Source organism: Giraffa tippelskirchi, chromosome 4 (genome assembly GCF_054371585.1).
Source record: "Giraffa tippelskirchi isolate mGirTip1 chromosome 4, T2T-mGirTip1v1.2.pri, whole genome shotgun sequence".
NCBI classification, from domain to species: domain Eukaryota; kingdom Metazoa; phylum Chordata; class Mammalia; order Artiodactyla; family Giraffidae; genus Giraffa; species Giraffa tippelskirchi.
This window is the reverse complement of record NC_137278.1, coordinates 59,369,657-59,390,885: the sequence shown is the minus strand read 5'-3', so window position 1 is coordinate 59,390,885 and position 21,229 is coordinate 59,369,657. Positions and strand designations below refer to the sequence as shown.

The 21,229-nt window shown below is 36.1% G+C and overlaps 1 protein-coding gene across 12 annotated transcripts in view; it reads right to left on the bottom strand.

The window, feature by feature from the left end:
- The window catches only part of PUS10 (pseudouridine synthase 10), a 76,989-nt gene that overhangs the window by 12,854 nt on the left and 42,906 nt on the right, over positions 1–21,229 (bottom strand). For all 12 annotated transcript variants that reach the window (XR_014082862.1, XR_014082861.1, XR_014082863.1 and 9 more), the window contains 10 exons: positions 15,372–15,406; positions 12,049–12,160; positions 9,824–9,885; positions 9,484–9,529; positions 7,456–7,520; positions 5,841–5,926; positions 4,647–4,772; positions 1,143–1,199; positions 210–286; positions 61–116 (listed from right to left, as the gene is read on the bottom strand). Coding sequence is in view for 9 of the 12 variants with exons in the window: in XM_081593075.1 (XP_081449201.1) it covers positions 61–116; positions 210–286; positions 1,143–1,199; positions 4,647–4,772; positions 5,841–5,926; positions 7,456–7,520; positions 9,484–9,529; positions 9,824–9,885; positions 12,049–12,160; positions 15,372–15,406 (722 nt within the window). In the remaining 3 variants the exon portion in view is untranslated. The remainder of the gene's footprint in view (positions 1–60; positions 117–209; positions 287–1,142; positions 1,200–4,646; positions 4,773–5,840; positions 5,927–7,455; positions 7,521–9,483; positions 9,530–9,823; positions 9,886–12,048; positions 12,161–15,371; positions 15,407–21,229) is intronic.

Here is a 21,229-nt window from a genome sequence, read left to right as displayed (position 1 = left end):
AATGATCTACAACCAAAACTCCCCTCTTGAGACATCCATCACCAGTGAGCCTACCCTTACCTTGTGACAAGCTGCAAGTCACGGACTTGGATTTTGTTAGATGAGTTATTAATTTTCTGTAGTATTAGAAAAAGAAAAACAATTAGCAACTCTGGTTCAGTTACAGAGTTGCAGAAACATGACAATTTCCATGTCATGAAGTGGTTTACCTGCTGAAGTTCCTTAATTTCTTGTGAAGTGAAATGTACTCTATGAGGATTCACCAGCTCAATTGCAAAGGGCCTTCCTGGCAGCAAACACCCCGTCATGAAACAGAAACGTGTTGATGGAGTTAACATTTGGGCTAATGCAAGAGGGTTAGGAGGTGTGAAAAAAACGAGTTGAGCTCTAGAGGACGGAAAGTTCAGTGACATGACTACATCTGGGGGAGGGAAGAATGTGTGAAAAGAATCAAGGGGTTTTTGGGGGGCTGCTAAACCCCAGTACAGGCAATATGTGAAAATGACTGCTTTCCCAAAAGTCCATGAACGAGCCTGTGTTAATTTACAAAATCACATCCAAACAGCTACTAATTGACTTGGTTACACTAATGTAACGTTGTCATGTGCAGTAATGCCCAGGTATACCAAGTTGAAATATATTCTCCTAGCCTAGTGAAATGAAAAGCTTAGATTCCATGAGAAGAAGGGACTATAAATCTCGAATAGTTCAGGATTACTCTCATCATCTTTCTTGTAATGCAATAATATAAAATGAGAAAAATGAAGGCTAAGAGAGCAGGAACACCTTTTCAATGAAGATGTGCACTTTGAAAACTGTACTGTTACTGAAATGTTATTAAAAGGAACAATGAATAATCAGACTTTTGGAAAAAATCAAGTACCTGTTTGTTAATGCACAACTGTAAAAGTCCCTTATAACCTATAGGTGTGCAATAAAGATGGCCTCTGAAGAAATGATCCCTGTTAAAACATAATCATATAATTTACAAGGGTAGCTCCACAATCCACAAGGCTTCCTCTCATGGAGAAGCTGTGGGCTCTGCCAACTTTGATTCTGACTAAGTGACTACAGAAAACCTGCTGCTGGAAAAGGGTGATAATCTGAAAGTTAGTTCTAGTCAAGTGATGTCACAATCTTACCATTTCCTAATGTTCTCACATCTACATCTTCTCTTCCAGAGGAAGAAAAATTAAAGCCTTTGGAAAGCAGATAAAGAAAAATAAAGTCAGCAACATAATAGTCCTAAGACTTTCATTCCCACCCTTGGTAGAAACCCAAGTTGTCTTAATCTACAGGAGAATCCCAAGGAACAGTCATCATCACAACTCTAGTCCTAATCTCTACTGAAAATAACAATGATAATAATAAATACTATTTATTGAGTACTTATTACATGTCAGACACTGAGCTAAAATTCTGCATACACTATTTCATTTATTCCTTACTGTAACCTTATGAGGTAAGTATTAAATGAAAGAACACCAAGCTTCTGAAAGGTTAAGTACTTTCCCCAAGGTAACACAAATTAAAGGGCAGAGGTCAAAGCCAGATCTTTCTTATCATCCCATGCCACCATCCCATGGGAAAGCCAAAGGCAGAGCACTGTTTGGAGAAAGGCCCTGCTACCAAACTGGATACAAACTTATGGTGAAAAATCTTTCTTCTTTTTCTTAAAACAAAAGAAAAGAAAAACAGTATTTGAGAATTAAACTCCATGAAAGGAAGGGAAAAGAAAAAGTTTGACTCTAAAAGCAAATTCATTATATAAGCAAACTTAAGCTGGGGCCACAATAAAACTAGTATATATTTTAAGATAGATGGATCATCACAGACTAACAGCTACAAATACTGGGGTGGGAAAGGGGAAATACGGAGCGGAGCAGAGGGTGGGGGGAGTGGTTCCATGACAGCTTTCTTAGATACAGAACCAGCTGATGATTTCACCAGAGCAAACATTACCATGAGCAGGCTGTAGTTTGTCTTATACCTGCGCACCTCCATCTCCAATCCAACCTCAGGGAACTAGGGCCCTACAGTGACTGAGCCATAACCTGTGGCTGATGGGGTGGAGGGAATGAACAAGACACAAAGAGGTAGATCTCTCCGTGACTCCTCAATCAGATCAGAAACCTCAAATTCATAAATTAGCCCATAAAGCTTCCCCAAAATTCCAGCCCATCAACAAGAAAGAAGTACAGAAAAATAGGCTCTTGAGAAGCCCAAAGAAACATTAAATCCAGACTGGGGGAGAAAGGGTATTTATTACATCTTTTAGAAAAAATGTTGCAAATTTGGACCCTACACTGAGAAATACTTTGGGGGGCAAACTTTAAAACTTTATTTGTATGCAATTATGAATAACAGAAATTTAGGGGGGTTCAGGGTGGGGAACACATGTGCACCCATGGCTGATTCATGTCAATGTATGGCAAAAAACCACAACAATATTGTAAAATAATTAGCCTCCAATTAAAATAAATAAATTAAAAAAAACTCATACTATGCCTTGCCTTATCCCCCAAATCCTGTGAGTTCTACAGACTTCTCAATGGAACAGATATTTCAAACAACAACAACAAAACCAAGGACAAGAATGATCAGGAACGACAATGATCAGGAAAAACAAGGACAAGAATGATAAGGGGTTCAGTAGTCTGCAGTGACCCTCATACTTGGGGAGAGACAGACAGACAATGGGACTGAAGGATGGGCAGAGGTCAGATGACGATGGCCTCAGAATATCAAGTTATATAGTTTGGACTTTACCCTGTAGCTGAAACATTGACCAGTTTTCAGCAGGCAACTGACATGACAAATATTTATTCAATAAGTGAAGTAATAAATGTATTGGGAAAAGATTTCTTAGACACATTGGTTTTGAGACTGTGTCAAAGTTTCATTTATTAACTAGAGAACTGGCAAGTAAAGGATATGACATGCCAGTCTGAAGTGACTGGAAAACAAGTTTTTATCACCCACTGAGGGGAAGGACCCTTTATAGAAGTAGTTAGGCTGTTTCATGCAATACTGGTTTATTTTCATAGAGCTGTAAAGTGTAGAGGTACAACAGTCAGACCCATCTTCCCAGAGCTGTCAGGTGTGAATCACAGAAGTGACAAGTAATATATCTGAGAAGCACAAGTTTAGCAAACTGATGCTACTAATCAGGGATTTCAGACAACAAGGTTTTATTTCATGACAAGGAGCCAATTAGCACAGAGGCCCAGAGGTTTGCTTTTTCTCAAGTGGCTCTTTATAAATTTCCTAAACATACAATTACAGTTTGCTTTCTTTTAAGTTTGGGGACAATTTTTTTTCCTTTTCAAGTGGACTATGACAAGGAATTACCTCATGAAAGATTGCAAGGGGGAAACATACAGGTGTTCCAGAACCCCTCTATAGCCTTCTTGGTAATGGGGGATTCCTTGGAACCCAAATAATCAGAACTAAATCTTGTATCTTCTTACAGAAGGGAAATAAGGTGGCCCCAAAAAAGAGTTTGAAAGAGACTTTTCATGCTAACGCTTTATTTTCACTTCTTTGTAACTTGAATAAGTCTTATGAGATAACCAGTGTGTAAATATTAAATTCAGTAGGTAAAAGTTCATGGCAATAGCCCTGAGTCTTTACTGTTAAGATTTTGGAACATGTTAGGTTGCTAGGTTACTTTCTTTTCCATTCAGTAAACAGTTCTTAAAGGCCTTTTTAAAAAGGGCCCACCTACCTGACAGGCAACAAATTATAAAAGGGATATGGCTTTGAAGTGCTTCCCTTTCCTTTTGACAAGCAGAGAGCTGGAAGGGACAGGGCATCTCATTTCGATCACTTGTCTGCCTTTACTAAAGCACATTTGTCTAAGGTTTGCCAGAGAGAAAGATGGATGTCTAGCTGGTCTTTCAAAGAAGATGTTCTAATTATGCTAGGAGACCTACTCCAAAGAGTATGATATACTTACTCACTGACTATGTTTTTTCCTGATATACAACATGATTTCCTCTGATTGAAATCTTAGTCCCTTTCCTCTAAGTCTAATCCTGGGTGAAATCACAAGGTTTTTTGCTCCTTTGACCTGACAGGCCTATTGAGACAAAGAAAGCATATTCCTGACAGGATCTGACTCAGCTCACAAACCTGGGCTTGTTAATACCTAAGAAATTAAAACAACAACACTACTATTAAGTCTTTGTGAAATGGTTGCTGTTGATCTATTCTCTAGGTCTGAACTCTATTCTAGGACATTTTAGCCATTAAGATGGAAGCCAGGCATTTGCCAGTGGTTACTCTTGAATAAGCAATGGATATGGAAGCTGTGTTTTAATTTCCTCATATTCCCAATAAGAGGCTGAGGCTAAGGTGTCCCAAGGTCAGAGCTTAAGTGCATTCATTTAAAGTAGTTTCAATTGTTTTGAATTTGCCCAGGAAAAGGCAGTAGTCTTGAGAGAACAGAGAAATCTTAGGGCAGCTTGGCTCAAATCCAGCCCTGGGCAAAGGAGCTCAGGACATGGCAATCCCCATTCACAGGAAGCTGCCAGGCAAGGGGCCCAGACTTGGTGGTGGTTTACAAAATACAGAAATCTTTCCTGCCACCTCCAAGAAGTCTATTTGTGAACAAATATTTAAAATATGAATATTATAACACTTACTTTCTGCTTTGAACACTTTCAAAAGATGGTCTGAAATTAATTCTTCCACTGAAGATTCCAGCTTCCTTTCTCCATCAATTATCCAAGGAGTTTGTGGTAGATTCCTGGAGTATTTATTATATCTCCCTGACAAAGAAATATAAAGGTTACCTGGCTGGGATGGTGTGATTAACACGGAAGAATAAAAAGGAAAGTAACGACTATCCACTAAGTGCCAATATTCTAGGTGCTATGATACAAAACAAGGCTTAGCCTTCGACTAACTTATAATCTAATTTAGTGACTTAGCACATACACATAATTCAATGAAAAAATTTAAGGTAGCAATAGAAGAGATGGCTAAAGACATGGTATGAATCATCAATGAGTTCTAAAGGAATGCTCAGTATACTTACTAACCTGACTGACTGACTGAACAATTTACAATATTATGGAACACACCAAGGATCACTTAAAAAAAAGAGCAACTTCTGCTTTTATGCCTGATTGATAATACTCTCAGTGTAACAGTCATTGGTGATAATGTATTCCAAAGAGTTCAAATACAGGAAATTTTGAGGTTTTTATAAGTTAAAAAAAAAAAAAGAAAACACCCTAACAGAATATGACTCACTGTTTTATGAATAACGCTACACCGAGGCAGGTAGCTTTTATTACCCCAGGGCAGGGTATTATAGTCAAGACTAAAGAGTGATTTCATTTCAGCTATTACTCTGAAACAGCTGTAGCTTTCAAAACAAAAACTGTCTAACCAGATTTACCTCTTGGGAAAGTCAATGCAACAATTTCTTTTTCCAAGCAGAAGCCAAGTGTTCAGCCACTCTGCAGATAAATTTTTTTTTTTTTTTTCAGGATTGATTTCATGTTGTAAAACATCCTCTCTGTTCTCTTGATTAGTTTTTGGTCTGTACATCTACCTATATTTCTACTTGGCCATCTCTGATGAAAACTGTTAAAATCTAGGATGTATTATTTCCTTTTGGCATGGCATTTTAAATATCAAATCTCTTTAGTGATCCATAAGAATACTTATAAAATCTAAAATAAACGACTATCAGGTCTAGTGCTTAAAAGAGTTAACTAATCAGAAACTAATAACAATAATAAGAAGGAAACAGAGGAGGAGTCAATTGAGTTTTTCAGAAAGGAGAGACAATTGACAGTGTTAAGTATATTCTAGACTAAGTATTTTACCAGCCACAAAAACAGCACCATGAGCACATTCAATTTCAAGAACAGTGCATACAGCCTTTGGTGAGTTTGGAGGACAAGGAAACTGCCTGCAAAACAAAATAAATTTTACAGCTACTATTTTCCAGACATGATATTGAACCACATAACTAAGATGAATCAGCATTGCCTGAGATGCACAGAGCCTGAGTCTCTCAAGGATTAAGCCTCTCCCAAATTTTAAATTTTGGGACTGTAAGGGTCTTCTGGGCCTCTGGAGGACCACTTTTAATACATGAGAATTGCACTAAGTAAATCAGGGCTCTACTAATAACATTCAGACTCAGGAGGGCTCATGTTCCCAGATGATAGTTTTCAACATCAGCCTTGAGATTTAGGGGGAAAAAAATCCATACACATGTAGTAGAAGCCTCTCCAGCTTCATTTTAGTATACATGAACACTTGCTGCTGCTTACAAAATCCTCAGTCCTTTGGGCAAAGCTGGTGTGCAGTCAGAGATTGGTCATGTGAGCATGGCACACCTGTGGGGAGGGTAGTCCACCATTTTCCTCTCTTTTCATTTCAACTATGATCTTGGAAATCAGACTATAGAGCCAGAAAAAGTGAAATGTGGCTGACTCTGTCCTTTAGCTAAGAAACTTCAATCCAGCTGAGGACAGACAGGAGAAAGCAATGTATGACTTTATTCTCTGTCCACCATCTGGGAACTTCCAAGAACTGGAGTCTCTCTATAAATGACTAGATGTGTATTTAATCCAAAATGCTTGTGTTTCAGTTTCCCAAGATGTCTTAACAACGAAATCACTTAGAAACTCAGGCACTACTGCTTGTAGAGAGTAACTGTCTTTTGTTTCTAAAATTTAACAGGGACTTCCTTGTCAATGCAGTGGTGAGGACTCCACACTTCAACTGCAAGGGGCACAAGTTCGATTCCTGGTGGGGGAACTAAGATCCCACACAGCATGGTCAAAACAAACAAACAAAAAAACTTAATAAAAATATTTCTATTCTGAGACATGTTTAGTCAGCAAAATATATGAAACCTTCCTCATAACTTCCTTGTTTGAAATTTATTCAAGGCTATTCTGGAAGGATAACTATGATAATATCTTATTAAATGAAATGAACACACTGAATATTAAAATCTAAGATTTATTGTAGTTCAGCATACTTTAGCAAGAAAGGAAACTCATGAGCCTTTTCCTCTTTCTTCTGGAGAGGTACAATAACAGGAAATCCAGGATGAGGGATGTAATGGGGCTAGTACTAGCTTGGAGAATCAGGAAACCTGGCTCAACATCCAACACTCAATCTTAGGCAAGTCAACCTCCACTTTGGACCTCAATGTTGTTGTTGTAAAGTCGCTAAGTCATCCTCTTCTAAAAGATAAACGAGTTGGACGTGATTCATAAATCCAAATATTAATTTGAGAAACATTTATTGAACACCACTACATGCCAGATACTGAGCCAGGAACTGGGATATAATGGAGATTAAGACACAATTCTGGTCCTGAAAATACATCTAGTCTTGTTTCAGAGATAATCCAGATTATTTCTAACATTCCCTTTATTCTAAAATTCCATGATTATTTCTTGTTTCTATACTTCTACTTACTTGCGGAAATCCTCTTCTTTTATCTTATTCAAAGCTTTCATAACTGCCATTCTAGTGAATACTGACTATATAGGATAAAATGAAAAGAAAAAAAAAACATTTTATCACCTATATAAGAAAACATCAGAGTTGAAACAGAAAATGGTTGGAGAAATTATAATCATTTTAAACCACACTTAAAAGGGAGAAATACTTAATAGTGTCAAGAAAATTAAGAAAATACAGCCCAAGTGTCCATTCTGTCAGTTCTGTGACTGGATGCTTCTCTTCAATTCAGGCTATGTCTATAATGTCAGGTGGATCTAGCAAAATATGTCTTCTTCACTGCACTATCCCACTCCCCTCAAAATGTGGTATCTTTCAAATACAAAAAAATGATGACATGGCAGGAAATGTGATTCGAATATTTTTTCCGAGACCTCAAAAGAAATTTAGATGGACCTATCTCTCTTTTCTTCTCTACATCCCTTCAGGGGTCACAGTACATATTAATTTAGGAGTTGGCTGCCAGGATAAGGGGTAAAACAGAGCCAACTAGCATGTCTTGACATCCAGAAATTCAGTATCACTCACTAACCACCACAGACAAAGTAAACAAAATCCACTATACTGAATAGAAGGGCATCTACAAATGTCTCACTTCGGGTTTTCTAAAACAAGAAAAGCCAAACTTCATGGTAGACATACTAGAACTAATTAGTGCATATTCATGTGGTCACTATGACAAGTTACAATTATTTCTTCTGTTATGAGAAACTATACTTGACTGAAAATAGGAACAATGTAGATATCTAAACAGTTCAGCAACAAAAGAAATGATTTTGTAAACCATACTCTGTCATAGGATTAGAATTAAAAATTAAGTGCCTGTTTGTTAAGATATGAAATCTTAACCCTGGAAGAATCTCAAAAGGTCATTCAACTTATTCCCAGCCATAATGCAGGAAAACTATACTTAAGACTAAACAACACCTACTGGCCAAATGGCATGATGTCTGCGATGGTTTAACAAAAATTTCCTTACTCTATTATTTGATGCTGGTACTTACATACTTGCTCAAAGATAACAAAAAATAAAACTAGATCTTTATATAAACATGGCTCACAGGTCATTTGGGCAGAACTTCCCAGTTGGTATGGCAAAGCAGTGAGCTACAGCTGTACCCGGTCCTTCTAGGTCACGAGGGTTGAGGGGAAGGGCCTGGAACAATGAGAACCCCTAGGCCTACTACTCACACTTAGAGCAACTTCACCTGTTAACCTCAGGGTGCTGGCCAAACATGGTAATGTTCTAGATGTACCATGATGTGAGAAAAGGAGGGAAGCAGGGTTTTAGGCTTGATCTGCATTTCTGATTACTTCATCACAGGGCATTTGGCAAATGTTACAAACTCCCCAAGCCTCCAATCTCTCCCAGGTACTAAAAGATCCAGCAATTAGTCAAAGTAAGAGGAAAGACCAAAAGATGTATCTTTGGTGATAAACTTATATTCTTTTTAGCAACCACAACAGCAAAACATCCGTCAGTTATGTTTAACAACCACAACATCGGTCAATAAAACTAGAATGTCTGAGCTTGTACAAAACCAGACAGCAAAGGAGAGTTTAAATAAAATACCCTTTTGCAAATGTAGCCTGAAATATGTTCTATTAATTCAGGACTGTCCTAAATAAAACAATTTACTTTGGATTATATTTTCAAAATACCAATTTCTAGAAAACAAACATTAGACAAAAGTTTGGAATGGTGATGATACTGAAAACATATTTTCCCAGATGATGTAATCTTGGGGAAATGATTCAGACACTGACACAAGCATGAGAATGTTTGTGTGTTATGACTTCTGAGCCACACACAAGGGTGTTGAGAGTTAAAAAAAAAAAAAAAATGAATGTAGCAAGTGGAAATAGTTTGAGATTGATTCTTAGTATAATAGATTGCCAATATTTCTAATATCCTTTTTGTTGTTAATTTGATTACTAAGCTCAGAAAAAACTCACTAAAGAATAAGAAGCAGGAATCCTTACCTGTTTGTTTTTGGCTGGCTTGAAACAATCTGGGCATATTGTACGTCTAAGCAAAATTCAAGTTAATATAAAAGATTAATGAGTTTATTTGAGGGTGGATAAAATTCAAATATTTTATACAACATGGCTGCTAAACTCAGGATATCAGAAGCGGACAAAATGAATCCCTATATGAGCCACATTGGTTTGTCTAGACTCATATCAGAGAGCACACACTTTAAACCTTCAGAGACATGACAAGTTCTGATAGGCCCCTTAGAAAGAAGAACAAAACTATTTTCATGAAAGTCAAAAGGTATTAACAATGTTGCACAATTGGCATTGTTAAGTTGTAACTTACAGGAAGTGGCAATCCTCAACTGTTTCTGGGTGAGCAAAGACCACACTCACTTCAAACAAGCTCTAAAAATTATAAAGACAGTTTAAAAATGAGCAAAAAGAAACTAACATCTAACAACTTATCAATGGAAACAGTATTAACTCTCAAAGATTGGCTCAGAAAAAGCGACAAGGAAAACTGGAAATACTACTGTTTTCAAATCAGCTTGGTCACAGGGCGGCTGTAAAGGAAATAATCTTTTTTTTTTTTTAACTCCTAGAACTCAATCACTAGTGATCCTACAAAAAATAAGTTTAAAACAAATTAAATTTGTATGATTTTTTTGTAAAGTATATAAATTAGGTACAAAGATGAATGAGAACTCAGGGAATTGGAAAGGGGTAACTGAAACAAGTGAAGATATACCCCTATCAGTACTATGATTAGAATTAGCAACTATTATTTATGCACATGCCTAAAAACTCTGTATGAGATTTCTTTATTAAGTTCTCAAAGTTTTTAATAGATGTGACTTTTAAAAGAAAGATCTTAATTTTTTTGTTTCATTAAAAATGTAATACATAATATTATAAAATAATGGGTTTTCAATCCCACTCCACTGAGGTAGAACTAGTAACAGTTTGACATGTTCCCTTCTAGCCATTTTTATGAATATAAACATAAATATATGTACTTCTTGGTATATTAAATAGACATTTAGAAAACTGCTTAATTCAGTTAATATTACATCATGAACATCTTTTCAACTCTAGGGACTGCTAGACATTTAAGTTGTAGTTAAATTTTACCATTTTTAAAAAATGGTATAGTGTTGCTATATGGCAAACCAATACAACATTGTAAAGCAATTATCCTTCAATTAAAAATAAATTTTAAAAAATATTTTAAAAAATGTCACAATGAATATCCTTGTACACACGAAGAAGCACAATTTCATACTCTATATACATTTACCTCCATGGAGATTATACAAAATTTCACACTGAAAAAAAGGTATAAATGTCATAGAATAATTCTTCCTTTTTATTGAATTTTATATTTATCGATTGCATTGGATCGTCAGCAGGCCTATTAGCAACTCTTAATCACAATAGTGAAGGACTGATCTTTTTTGTTCTACTCAAATCAACAAAATAAAATTAAAATTACAACATATTCCTTTTACTTAAGAAAACTTCATTCATCCTGACTCTATTAGAACATTACTGCATCTTTTGTTTTCTATTTTCTGTTCTCACTGATACAACATGTAAAATTATCTGTGCTTCAAACTGAAATTTGAGGTAAAAATATTTTGCATCAATAACTTCTCTAATTTCCAAAGTACTTTCATCACCTCATTTCCTCTTCATACTATCTGTGAAGTGGTTTTATTCTCTATTCTCTCAGTATTCAGTTTAAAGGACAGAGCTTATTCTTACTAACAGAGGGAAACAGAGCTATATAATTCAGAATGAGGAAAATTTTTTAACTGTTTAGCTTTGAAAGATGGTTTTGTGATTTTATTTGAATAGGGGTGTGTCTGATACCCAGGGAATTTCCTTCAAGCAAAACGATGAAGCAATGAGGCCATACTATTAAAATCTAATTTAAGATAAGCTGGGAATATGTCCTGTTTCCACGTCTGGAAATCTACTGAGCTCTTCCCTAAAATTCAATCCGTTTCAAAGGCTGAAGCAAGGTCTACCCTGGAACAGAGGGGATGGGAAGTGTTCTGGTTTCAAAGGCAGTCTGCTTAAAATTAAAGACAAGGGATTTGAGATACCAGCAAGGCGGGATAGGTTGAGCCCATGCTCCCTATAGTTGAACAGGTTCTGTCTACATATTTGAAAACAAGACTAGCCACAGACAACCAAAATTAAATAGTCTACAGCTGACTCCACACTTGTTCATGGTTATTTATATATAGCTTTATATCAGTAAATCTGTCTAATTAAACTATAAATATACTTAAAGGCATGAACTCATTTCTAACCTTTTATCATCAGTTAGGGTATACTGCACCTGTTACACTCATAAGTGTGTTGATTACAAAGAAATTTAAAAAAGAAAAAGAAAAACTTTAATCTCAATTTTAACCTCAATTTAAGAACTGTAAAAGCTTAAAAGCCTTTTATTGGATTATTGAAAGAGAAGATTCTTTTGGGTAACCAAAACTCTGCCATATAATGAAGTAAAACTAGTAAAACCAGAGAATAAAATTAACAATGCTGATGACCCAATACCTTTCCATCAATGGGAACACCCAGTTCCTCTGAAAACAGGGGGTGAGTTATCCATTTGTAGGCTTCTTTTAGCTGAACTATATCATTTCTTCCCAGCGACAGACTCTGCTTTCTGAATAACATAAAAATTAATTCACTGATATGAAAAACATCATTTTTATGAAGGCAAGAATTTATGCGATTATTAAAATGTATTGAGTGCCTACTATGTGAAGACACTATTTTACAAATTAGATAGAAAGCAGAGACCAAAGCAGACAAAGTTTCCTCAGTTCATGGACCTATATTCTAGTAGAATCAAGAAACTATTTTTTTTTTTTAATGGCATATAGGACAAATTTTGAAGTTTCAAAGACAAAGGCATACAAATGAGTTTTTCTGAGATACAACTGCCAGATTCCAGGATTTATATATCAGAAGATGGAAAGATGGAATAGAGAAGATTGTTTACTGCTCAGAAATTACAAACTGTGTATTACAATAATTTCACCCAGATCAAAAATGTTTACATCTACTTTCTTCCTGATAATGGGGACTTACTTTTGGGAAATCAAAGTAAAAGCTGTACTTCTCTTTACTGGTAAAGAAGATTAAATCCTAAAGTATCAGTGCTCTAAAATGTTCATTAATTTAACAACATATACGTGTCTTAATAAACATTTTACATTCCTCCCAAATCTACTCATAGCCAATAAATAGGTTTGGGGAAGTCCCAGTTATGATTTCTAGCTTTTAGTTGGTAACCTAAAATTGAGATAGAAAGGAACTGAAGTGAAAGAAAAGAAAAACATGGTAAAATTTAAACAGCTCTACTCTGAAATATCACTAATAAACAGGCCCATGTCATTCAAATAATTAAAATTTTAAATCAGTTACAGCTATTTATAGGACTGCTTTTTAACAAAAGAGGTGTTTAGGCAAACTTGTGAATGATTTCTTTTAATATCCAATTTTCACTAATAAAAAAGACAATATAGTCAATATCTACTGTATTTAATTCTTCAATACAAAAAGACACTATGCACTATGAGTAGAAAATAAAAAATAATTTTGTTAATTGCTAAATTTAATTGACCTAAAAATATAATTATATACACACAATATAAAGACCACTGTTACTCTAAAAATGTAAATTAAGAAATAGCTGATCTACCCATCCAGCTGAGATAATGCGTTAAAATGAATGCTTTCATATGCTTTGGGATTGTGGTTTAACAATGAAGGACTCTGATAAGCCCTACATTTGAAAAAAAAAAATTAAATTACTTCTCTACACTTATGAACTTATTCAAACACTAAGTGTTTGAGCTTCATAAACCGTTTCTAGTTCTCTGAATATCAGAAACATTTTAGGAATTTTCAAAGACTATCTTGACATTGCATCAACAGTTTAACTAATGATATTTGCATGAAACAGCATCACAGTTGAAACTAAATAATTAAGGTGTGAGCACACATTTTAAAGAATAAAAAGATGAAAACACAAAACACAAGAATGGAAAACCCTTTAAAACTGTTTAGACTCTAGAGAGTCTAAAGTACAAAGGATTGTAGCCAAAGCCAATCCTAAAAACAGATTAAAACATTACTCATTATGTGTTTAAGAAAATTGATATTTTAGGTCCTTCATGGTTTTTGAAATACATTTAAATTTAAAGCAACTTACTCCAGTTTAAAAACTTCAACTACAGGTAATTTTTTCCTTCCAGATTAATGAACTATAGGAAAGGGTTAACAGACATTTTGGAAACCTTAACCTCACCTTTAAGGCAAAAATACAGTACTTAAAACACCAGATTTTCAATCCTGCAAGTGGAATGTGGCTAATAGCTTTTCTAATATAATTTAGGGTGAATGTTTTCACAGAGGTCCTTAGCTTATGACGGATGGTCCTTTAGAGGAATCAGTAGTCATTAAGGTAAATTCAGTACCAATTTAATACTTAGAAACTGCATTTCCCTCTCCTCTGTTGGATAATTAATGATAAGGATATCAATTACAATCACTTTTTCTATAGATACAACAGGATAACCATTCTTAAGCAAAGATGAACCAAAATATCCAATACACTTTTTCCCCAAATTCCTTGAATCAATTCTTTAATGGCAATCCCTCCACAGCCTTTTGACATTATTATTATAGAATGAACTAGGGATATTAAGAGAAAAGAGTAGTATTCTGCACTTTTTTCTGTTTTAGTATCCCTATATTGATCAGGATGTTTTGGAAGAGCTAACCTTGGTTTAAAATCGTTCAAGAAGACATAACCACAATAAGCAAGGAGGATGGAAACTGGAAACATTTAAAAAATAGCACACTCTGACTATGCTATTAATAAAAAACTTCTCAAACACAGGATCAAATTTTATTATGCCAGAATCACAAGCATTTGAGACTAATTTAACATAACCTAACAGAACCCCAAAACCTTTGATAAATATGTGGTTACTACCCTTTTAAAAATGCAGATGTGAAATACAACACACACACAAATGCCAGATGAATTAATTTTCTGTAAAATACCAAGTATGAGATTCTGATACAGAAATTTGTACTTCTCTCTGTGATTTTCTTTCAGGAATACACAGGAACCTCCAGTAGCCACATAACCCTTTTCATACTGGTATAAAATTTTTAGTTTCAAAATCCAGAAAGCTCTGGGAAATTAAAGAGCTTTTTCCTTAACTCAGTTGGCAACCAAACTCTAACTTGAACATGTAAGGCTTTGTTTATCAAACTTGGTGTGAATATTGGTATGCTTCACTGCAGAAATATTAATGCTTGATAATACAGTACTACCCCAGAGGACAGAGGTATATCATATATGGTATTTACACAGTATTACATTTCCAAAGTCTAAAAAATTCTAAATTCCAAGACACATTTGCCACCAAGGGTTTCAGATAAAGGCCTGTAGACCTATGTCTTCTATGTCTTATCTATGTATAAACTTAACCGTTGTTCTGCCTTAACTAGGACTTTACTACATATCTTTTATAGCATAATTAGTTTAATAATTTAGATTCTAAGACCAGCATAAAATGTGTTCCTTTAAAATAAGCTGCCAAACTACATTATGCAAGTGCATAATGATTATAAGATATACATTTATGTTCATGATAAATCTACCAAAAAAATGAGACTACTAATATGCTGTGCAATAAACCAGTTAAACAAGGTTAACACCTAAAAATTTTTCTTTGTGCCAATTTCTCTAGTTGCTAGTGAACTCACTCTAAAAAAATAGTAGTAGTAAAAGTCCTTTAAGAATTAAGTAGCTTATATTTAAATAGTAGTAAAAATTCCCTATGTAAATTACTTACCCCATTTCCTGTTTTACCAGCAACCAAGCAGCATGCTGTAGGCAATTTAGTCACACCCAGAAAGAAGAGAAAAGGGAAAAATGTTCATTGAAATTTTGGCTCCAATATCACTACTAAAGTGCTTAAGTAATTTGCTAATCAAACTCTCCCCTGTAGAAGAGGAGTTACTGTTCAGAAATGTGGCAATGACCTCAATCTCATTTAAAATCAGAAATGAGGTAATATGCCTCATTTGCAGTGCTGGCTTGCTGTGGCCTAGGAATTCAACAGGGGTATCCCCCTCCTTCCCACAGATTTCTATTTCTCATTAATAAGTTACAAGTGTTTTTTAATATGGGTGGCTCACATTTTTCTCTTAAAATATCTGTTTCATGGGGGAAAGCCCAAACTGAATGACATACTATGTCCCCAAAACATAGATTTGAAGGACTCAGTTTTTTGTTTTTGTTTTTTTAATAGGGCTAACATTTTTAACTCAAATTAATGATATCCACATAAAAGTGTTTAGGAGTATAATGTACTAATGTCTATAACTCACTTTGAAATATAACAAAAACCAAGATGTGTGGGTGGATAAATGGATAGATGTATTAAAAAAAAGCAAATATAGAAAAATAAGTGTAGAATCTAAGTGGGTATATGGGTGTTCACTGTACAATTCTTTCAATTTTAATATAGGTTTGAAATTTTTCATAATAAAATGCTAGGGGAAATGTTCTGGGAAGGATTAATTAAAAAAACTGAAAAAGTTGCCTAAACAAAAACAATAACATTTACAATCAGAATTGTTATGAGGATTTAGTGAAATTCATGTAAAATGCTTTGTATACTAAGTGTATGACACCAAGATTTCTCAGTTTGCCATTAGACTTCCACAGCTTTCACCTTAAAGAAAGGTAATATATGGCCTGCCTCATATATACGGCATTTTGTGAACATGACAGAAACATAAATGTGTAAGTCAATAAAACACCACATGTAGTCTCTGCTTCTACATGTCACAAAAATGGCCAGTCACACCCATTTTAAGACCTGGAGAGATAGCTTTTGTTGTTCATATGTCTTTTTAAACTTCAAATAGCTGGTAGGGCACCAGAGACTTCTAAAGACTTAGGATCATTTAGAAACATTAGGTGCATTAATTTGATCAGATATTAGCCAAGCAGAATAAATTAATCACTAGTTAGGTAAGAACTACAACTGTTCCCAGTGCCTAAATGTCTCATCAGTACCTTCCAATCTATTAGTTTGTTTACTTCGCTACCTCAAAATAATACCATTTATAGTGCTGCAAGACCCCTTCCCTCCTGCCTTCCAGTTACTCAAGCCTTCTTTGAAAGTGTATGGTTATAGTGGAATACACAAATTAAGGAGTTGGAAGACTTGGCTTTAGGCTTTACCAGATGTCTGGTACTCAGTTTTCTAGTGTGTAAAATAAGAGAGTTAGACAAAGATGCCAACAAATTTGGAAAACTCAGCACTGGCCACAGGACTGAAAAAGGTAAGTTTTCACTGCAATTCCAAAGAATGCTCAAATTACCGCACAACTGCACTCATTTCACATGCCAGCAAGGTCATGCTCAAAATCCTCCAAGCGAGGCTTCAACAATATGTGAACTGAGAACTTACAGATGTACAAGCTGGATTTAGAAAAGGCGGAGGAACCAGAGATCAAATCACCAACATCTGCTGGATCATAGACAAAGCAAGAGAATTCCAGAAAAACATCTACTTCTGCTTCATTGACTACAATAAAGCCTTTGACTGTGTGGATCACAACAAACTATGGAAAATTCTTCAAGAGATGGAAATACCAGACCACCTTACCCGCCTCCCACAAAACCTGTATGCAGGTCAAGAAGCAACAATTAGAACCGAACATGGAACAACAGACTGGTTCAAAGTTGGGAAAGAAGGGCATCAAGGCTGTATATTGTCACCCTGTTTATTTAACTTCTATGCAGAGTACATCATGCGAAATGCTAGACTGGATGAATCACAAGCTGGGATCAAGGAATCAAGATTGCCAGGAGAAATATCAACAACCTCAGATATGCAGATGACACCACCCTTATGGCAGAAAGCGAAGAGGAACTAGAGAGCTTTTTGATGAAGGTGGAAGAAGAGAGTGAAAAACCTGGCTTAGAACTCAACATTTAAAAAACTGAGATCATGGAATCCAGTCCCATCACTTCATGGCATATAGATGGGGAAACAACAGAAACAGTGAGAGACTTTATTTTCTTGGGCTCCAAAATCACTGCAGATGGTGTCTGCAGCCATGAAATTAAAAGACACTTGCTCCTTGGAAGAAAAGCTATGACAAACCTAGACAGCATATTAAAAAGCAGAGACATTACTTTGCTGACAAAGGTTCATCTAGTTAAAGCTATGGTTTTTCCATAGTAGTCCTGTATGGTAGTCCTGTATGGATGTGAGAGCTGGACCATAAAGAAGACTGAGGACCAAAGATGCATTTGAACTGTGGTATTGGAGAAAACTCTCGAGAGTCCCTTGGACTACAAGGAGATAATACGAGTCAACCCTAAAGGAAATAAATCCTGAATATTCATTAGAAGGACTGAAGCTGAAGCTCCAATACTTTGGCTACCCGACGTGAAGAACCGACTCATTGGAAGAGACCCTGATGCTGGGAAAGATAGAAGGTGGTAGAAGGGGATGCCAGAGGATGAAATGGTTGGATAGCAGACTCAATGGACATGAGTTTGAGCAAGCTCCGGGACATGGTGAAGGATAGGGAAGCCTGGCGTGCTGCAGTCCATGGGGTTGCAAAGAGTCAGACATGACTAAGCAACTGAACAACAACAAGACTAAAGATGACTGTAATATAAACTTTTCTGGATGGCTAAAGGTCACCATTAATGGACATTAGTGGGTATACTGCTCTGTAACAGGGGCTATTAAGACTTCTAGGACTCTGAGATCATAGAAAAAATAAATAATGGTTTCCTAAAGTTGAAACCTTGGAGTCAATGTTACCCCACCTTTCTTCAGTCTCCATACTTTAAGAGATCAATAAATACTTGTTTCCTCATCTATAAATGGATATTAATATTCCCCTTGCAGAGACATTATAAGGATTTAATGAAATTACATATGCAAAGAACCAAGTAAGATTTCTGGCATGCACTTAATAAATGGTACCTATTACAGTCATTTTTTAATTAAAACCTTATCTGTAATTCACAAATAATAAAATTATTATCCCTTTAAAGATTTACAGGACTTGATCCCTTTCCTTCACATTCCAGACTGCTCTGCTGTAGGCAGTCCTGGAACCTCCCCCATCAATGAAACCCTCCTGGGTATCTGCACTGTAGAGAACTATCTGTCCTTTTTTTCAGAGGACTCAGACTCTTCTGTCCTTTTTTAGTGACCTTTTCATTTCCTCTTTTGACCTCTGTTCTCTATGGTCCCTTCCAGATGATGCCATCTAGTCTGTAATCTACCCTGCCATCCTCGGATTATAAAGTAGTGTAGGGTGGAGGTTGCCAAGGGAAACCAGATTACCATGTGTAACATGTTAAATTAAATCAAATGTCTTTAGTACCTGAGATTTGTTAAAGGGTTTTTCCTTCCTAATCCCCTGCAGGCTCCCTGCTCAAGCATGCCAGCAGGTTGGACTGAACTAATCACACAGCAGGGGCTGGAAGGCTGAACCCCAAAGTAGCCAGTGTTGTTCAATTATTCAATTTTACCACGTGCTAATAATGCCATGGACCTGCTTCTGCTGAGGTAAAAAAAGTACATTCCTCCCCTTCAGGTCACCAATATACTTCTAATAAATGTTCTATTCCTTAGTCAGTGGAAAAAATTCATTCTCTGGAGTAAGAAATTTAATTCTTCCTCCCCAATAGAACCACTTAAAGTTATCAAGTTTAATCAAATTTGATACCAAAGGTAGCATGTCACCTCTTGAAAACTCAGGACCCACAGAATTTAATCCTGGACTCAGCTTTGCTAAATGGGGGAGTTGAATAACATGCTTACTAAAGTGCTTGTGCACTCTGGCAACACACAGACACACAGACAGACACACACACACAAGCATATACCCATACACATATCATGGAAACTCTATGCCTGGGAATGGCTTTTAAGCTTAGAGTTCCCAGCTAGGGATTCATTCACCAGCAAATAATGAAAGTGAGTTATAGTAAGGCCAGGAATTGAGGCTGTTCAAGCAGAGGAGGCAGGAAGGAAGGAAAGAAAGATGTGGGGAGGCATTAAAAATGGCACTTGTCACATACAGATCAATGGAGAGCCCAGAATAAAACCACACACCTACAGTCAATTATTCTTCAACAAAGGAGGCAAGAATATAAAATGGGAAAAAGTCTCTTCAACAAGTGTTGCTGGGAAAATTGGATGTAAATCCAATGCTGCATGTAAATCAATGAAGTTAGAATACACCCTCACATCATGCATAAAAATAAACTCAAAATGGCTTAAAGACTTCAACATAAGACATCACAATATAAAATTCCTAGAAGAAAGAATAGGCAAAACGTGCTCTGACATAAATTATTCAATGTTTTCTTAGGTCAGTCTCCCAAAGCAATAGAAATAAAAACAAAAATAAACAAATGGAACCCAATCAAACCTACAAGCTTTTGCACAGACAAGGAAACCATAAACAAAACAAGACTGGTAGAAAATATTTGCAAATAATGCAACCAATGAGAGCTTAATCTCCAAAATATACAAACACCTCATACAACTCAACAACAACAACAAAAAAACCCAAACAACTCAATTGAAAAATGGGCAATAGGCCTTACAGACATTTCTCCAAAGAAAACATATAGATGGCCAGTAGGCACAACATCACTAATTATTAGAGAAATACAAGTCAAAGCTATGATGAAGTACCACCTCACACTGGTCAGAATGACCATCATTAAAAAGGAAACTCATTTTTTTGAGACAAACTCAAACTTGTTTGTCTACAAGGAAAAAACACTGGAGAGGATGTAGAGAAAAGGGAACTCTCCTACACTGTTGGTGGGAATGTAAATTAGTATAGTCACTGTGGAGAATAGAATAGAGGTTCCTCAGAAAACTAAAAATAGAATTACCATATGATCCAGCAATCCCACTTTTGGGCATATACCTAGACAAAACTATCATTCAAAAGGGTACATGCATCCCTATGTTCATAGCATCACTATTCACAATAGCCAACTCTTTGGGGTTGGCAAAGAGTTGAACATGAAAGAGCAACTTTCACTTTCTTTACCAAATGAGCTATCAGGGAAGCCCCAAAATGGTAATACTACAATAATAATGATTAATTAGATTAATACAAATAGAAATACAGAGTAGTAGGGGCTGTGACAGGGAAATATTTTGAGGGGACATTTAAAGCATCCTCAGTTCAGTCTTGTTATTAAAATTATCAAGAAGTAACATCTAATCTGCGGAGAAGGCAATGGCACCCCACTCCAGTACTCTTGCCTGGAAAATCCCATGGACGGAGGAGCCTGGTAGGCTACAGTCCATGGGGTCGCTAAGAGTCGGATGCGACTGAGCGACTTCACTTTCACTTTTCCCTTTCATGCACTAGAGAAGGAAATGGCAACCTACTCCAGTATTCTTGCCTGGAGAATCCCAGGGACAGCAGAGCCTGGTGGGCTGCCGTCTATGGGGTCGCACAGAGTCGGACACGACTACAGCGACTTAGCAGCAGCAACATCTAATCTGAGTTCTGAAGAATCACGTATTGAGAATCACCTGGGTGAAGAATGGAGAAAATACAATTCGAACAGGAAAAAACTGTTGTGCAAAGGCCACAGAGCATCAGGAAGCTCCTGGGAACTATAGGTTACTGGTCCCTA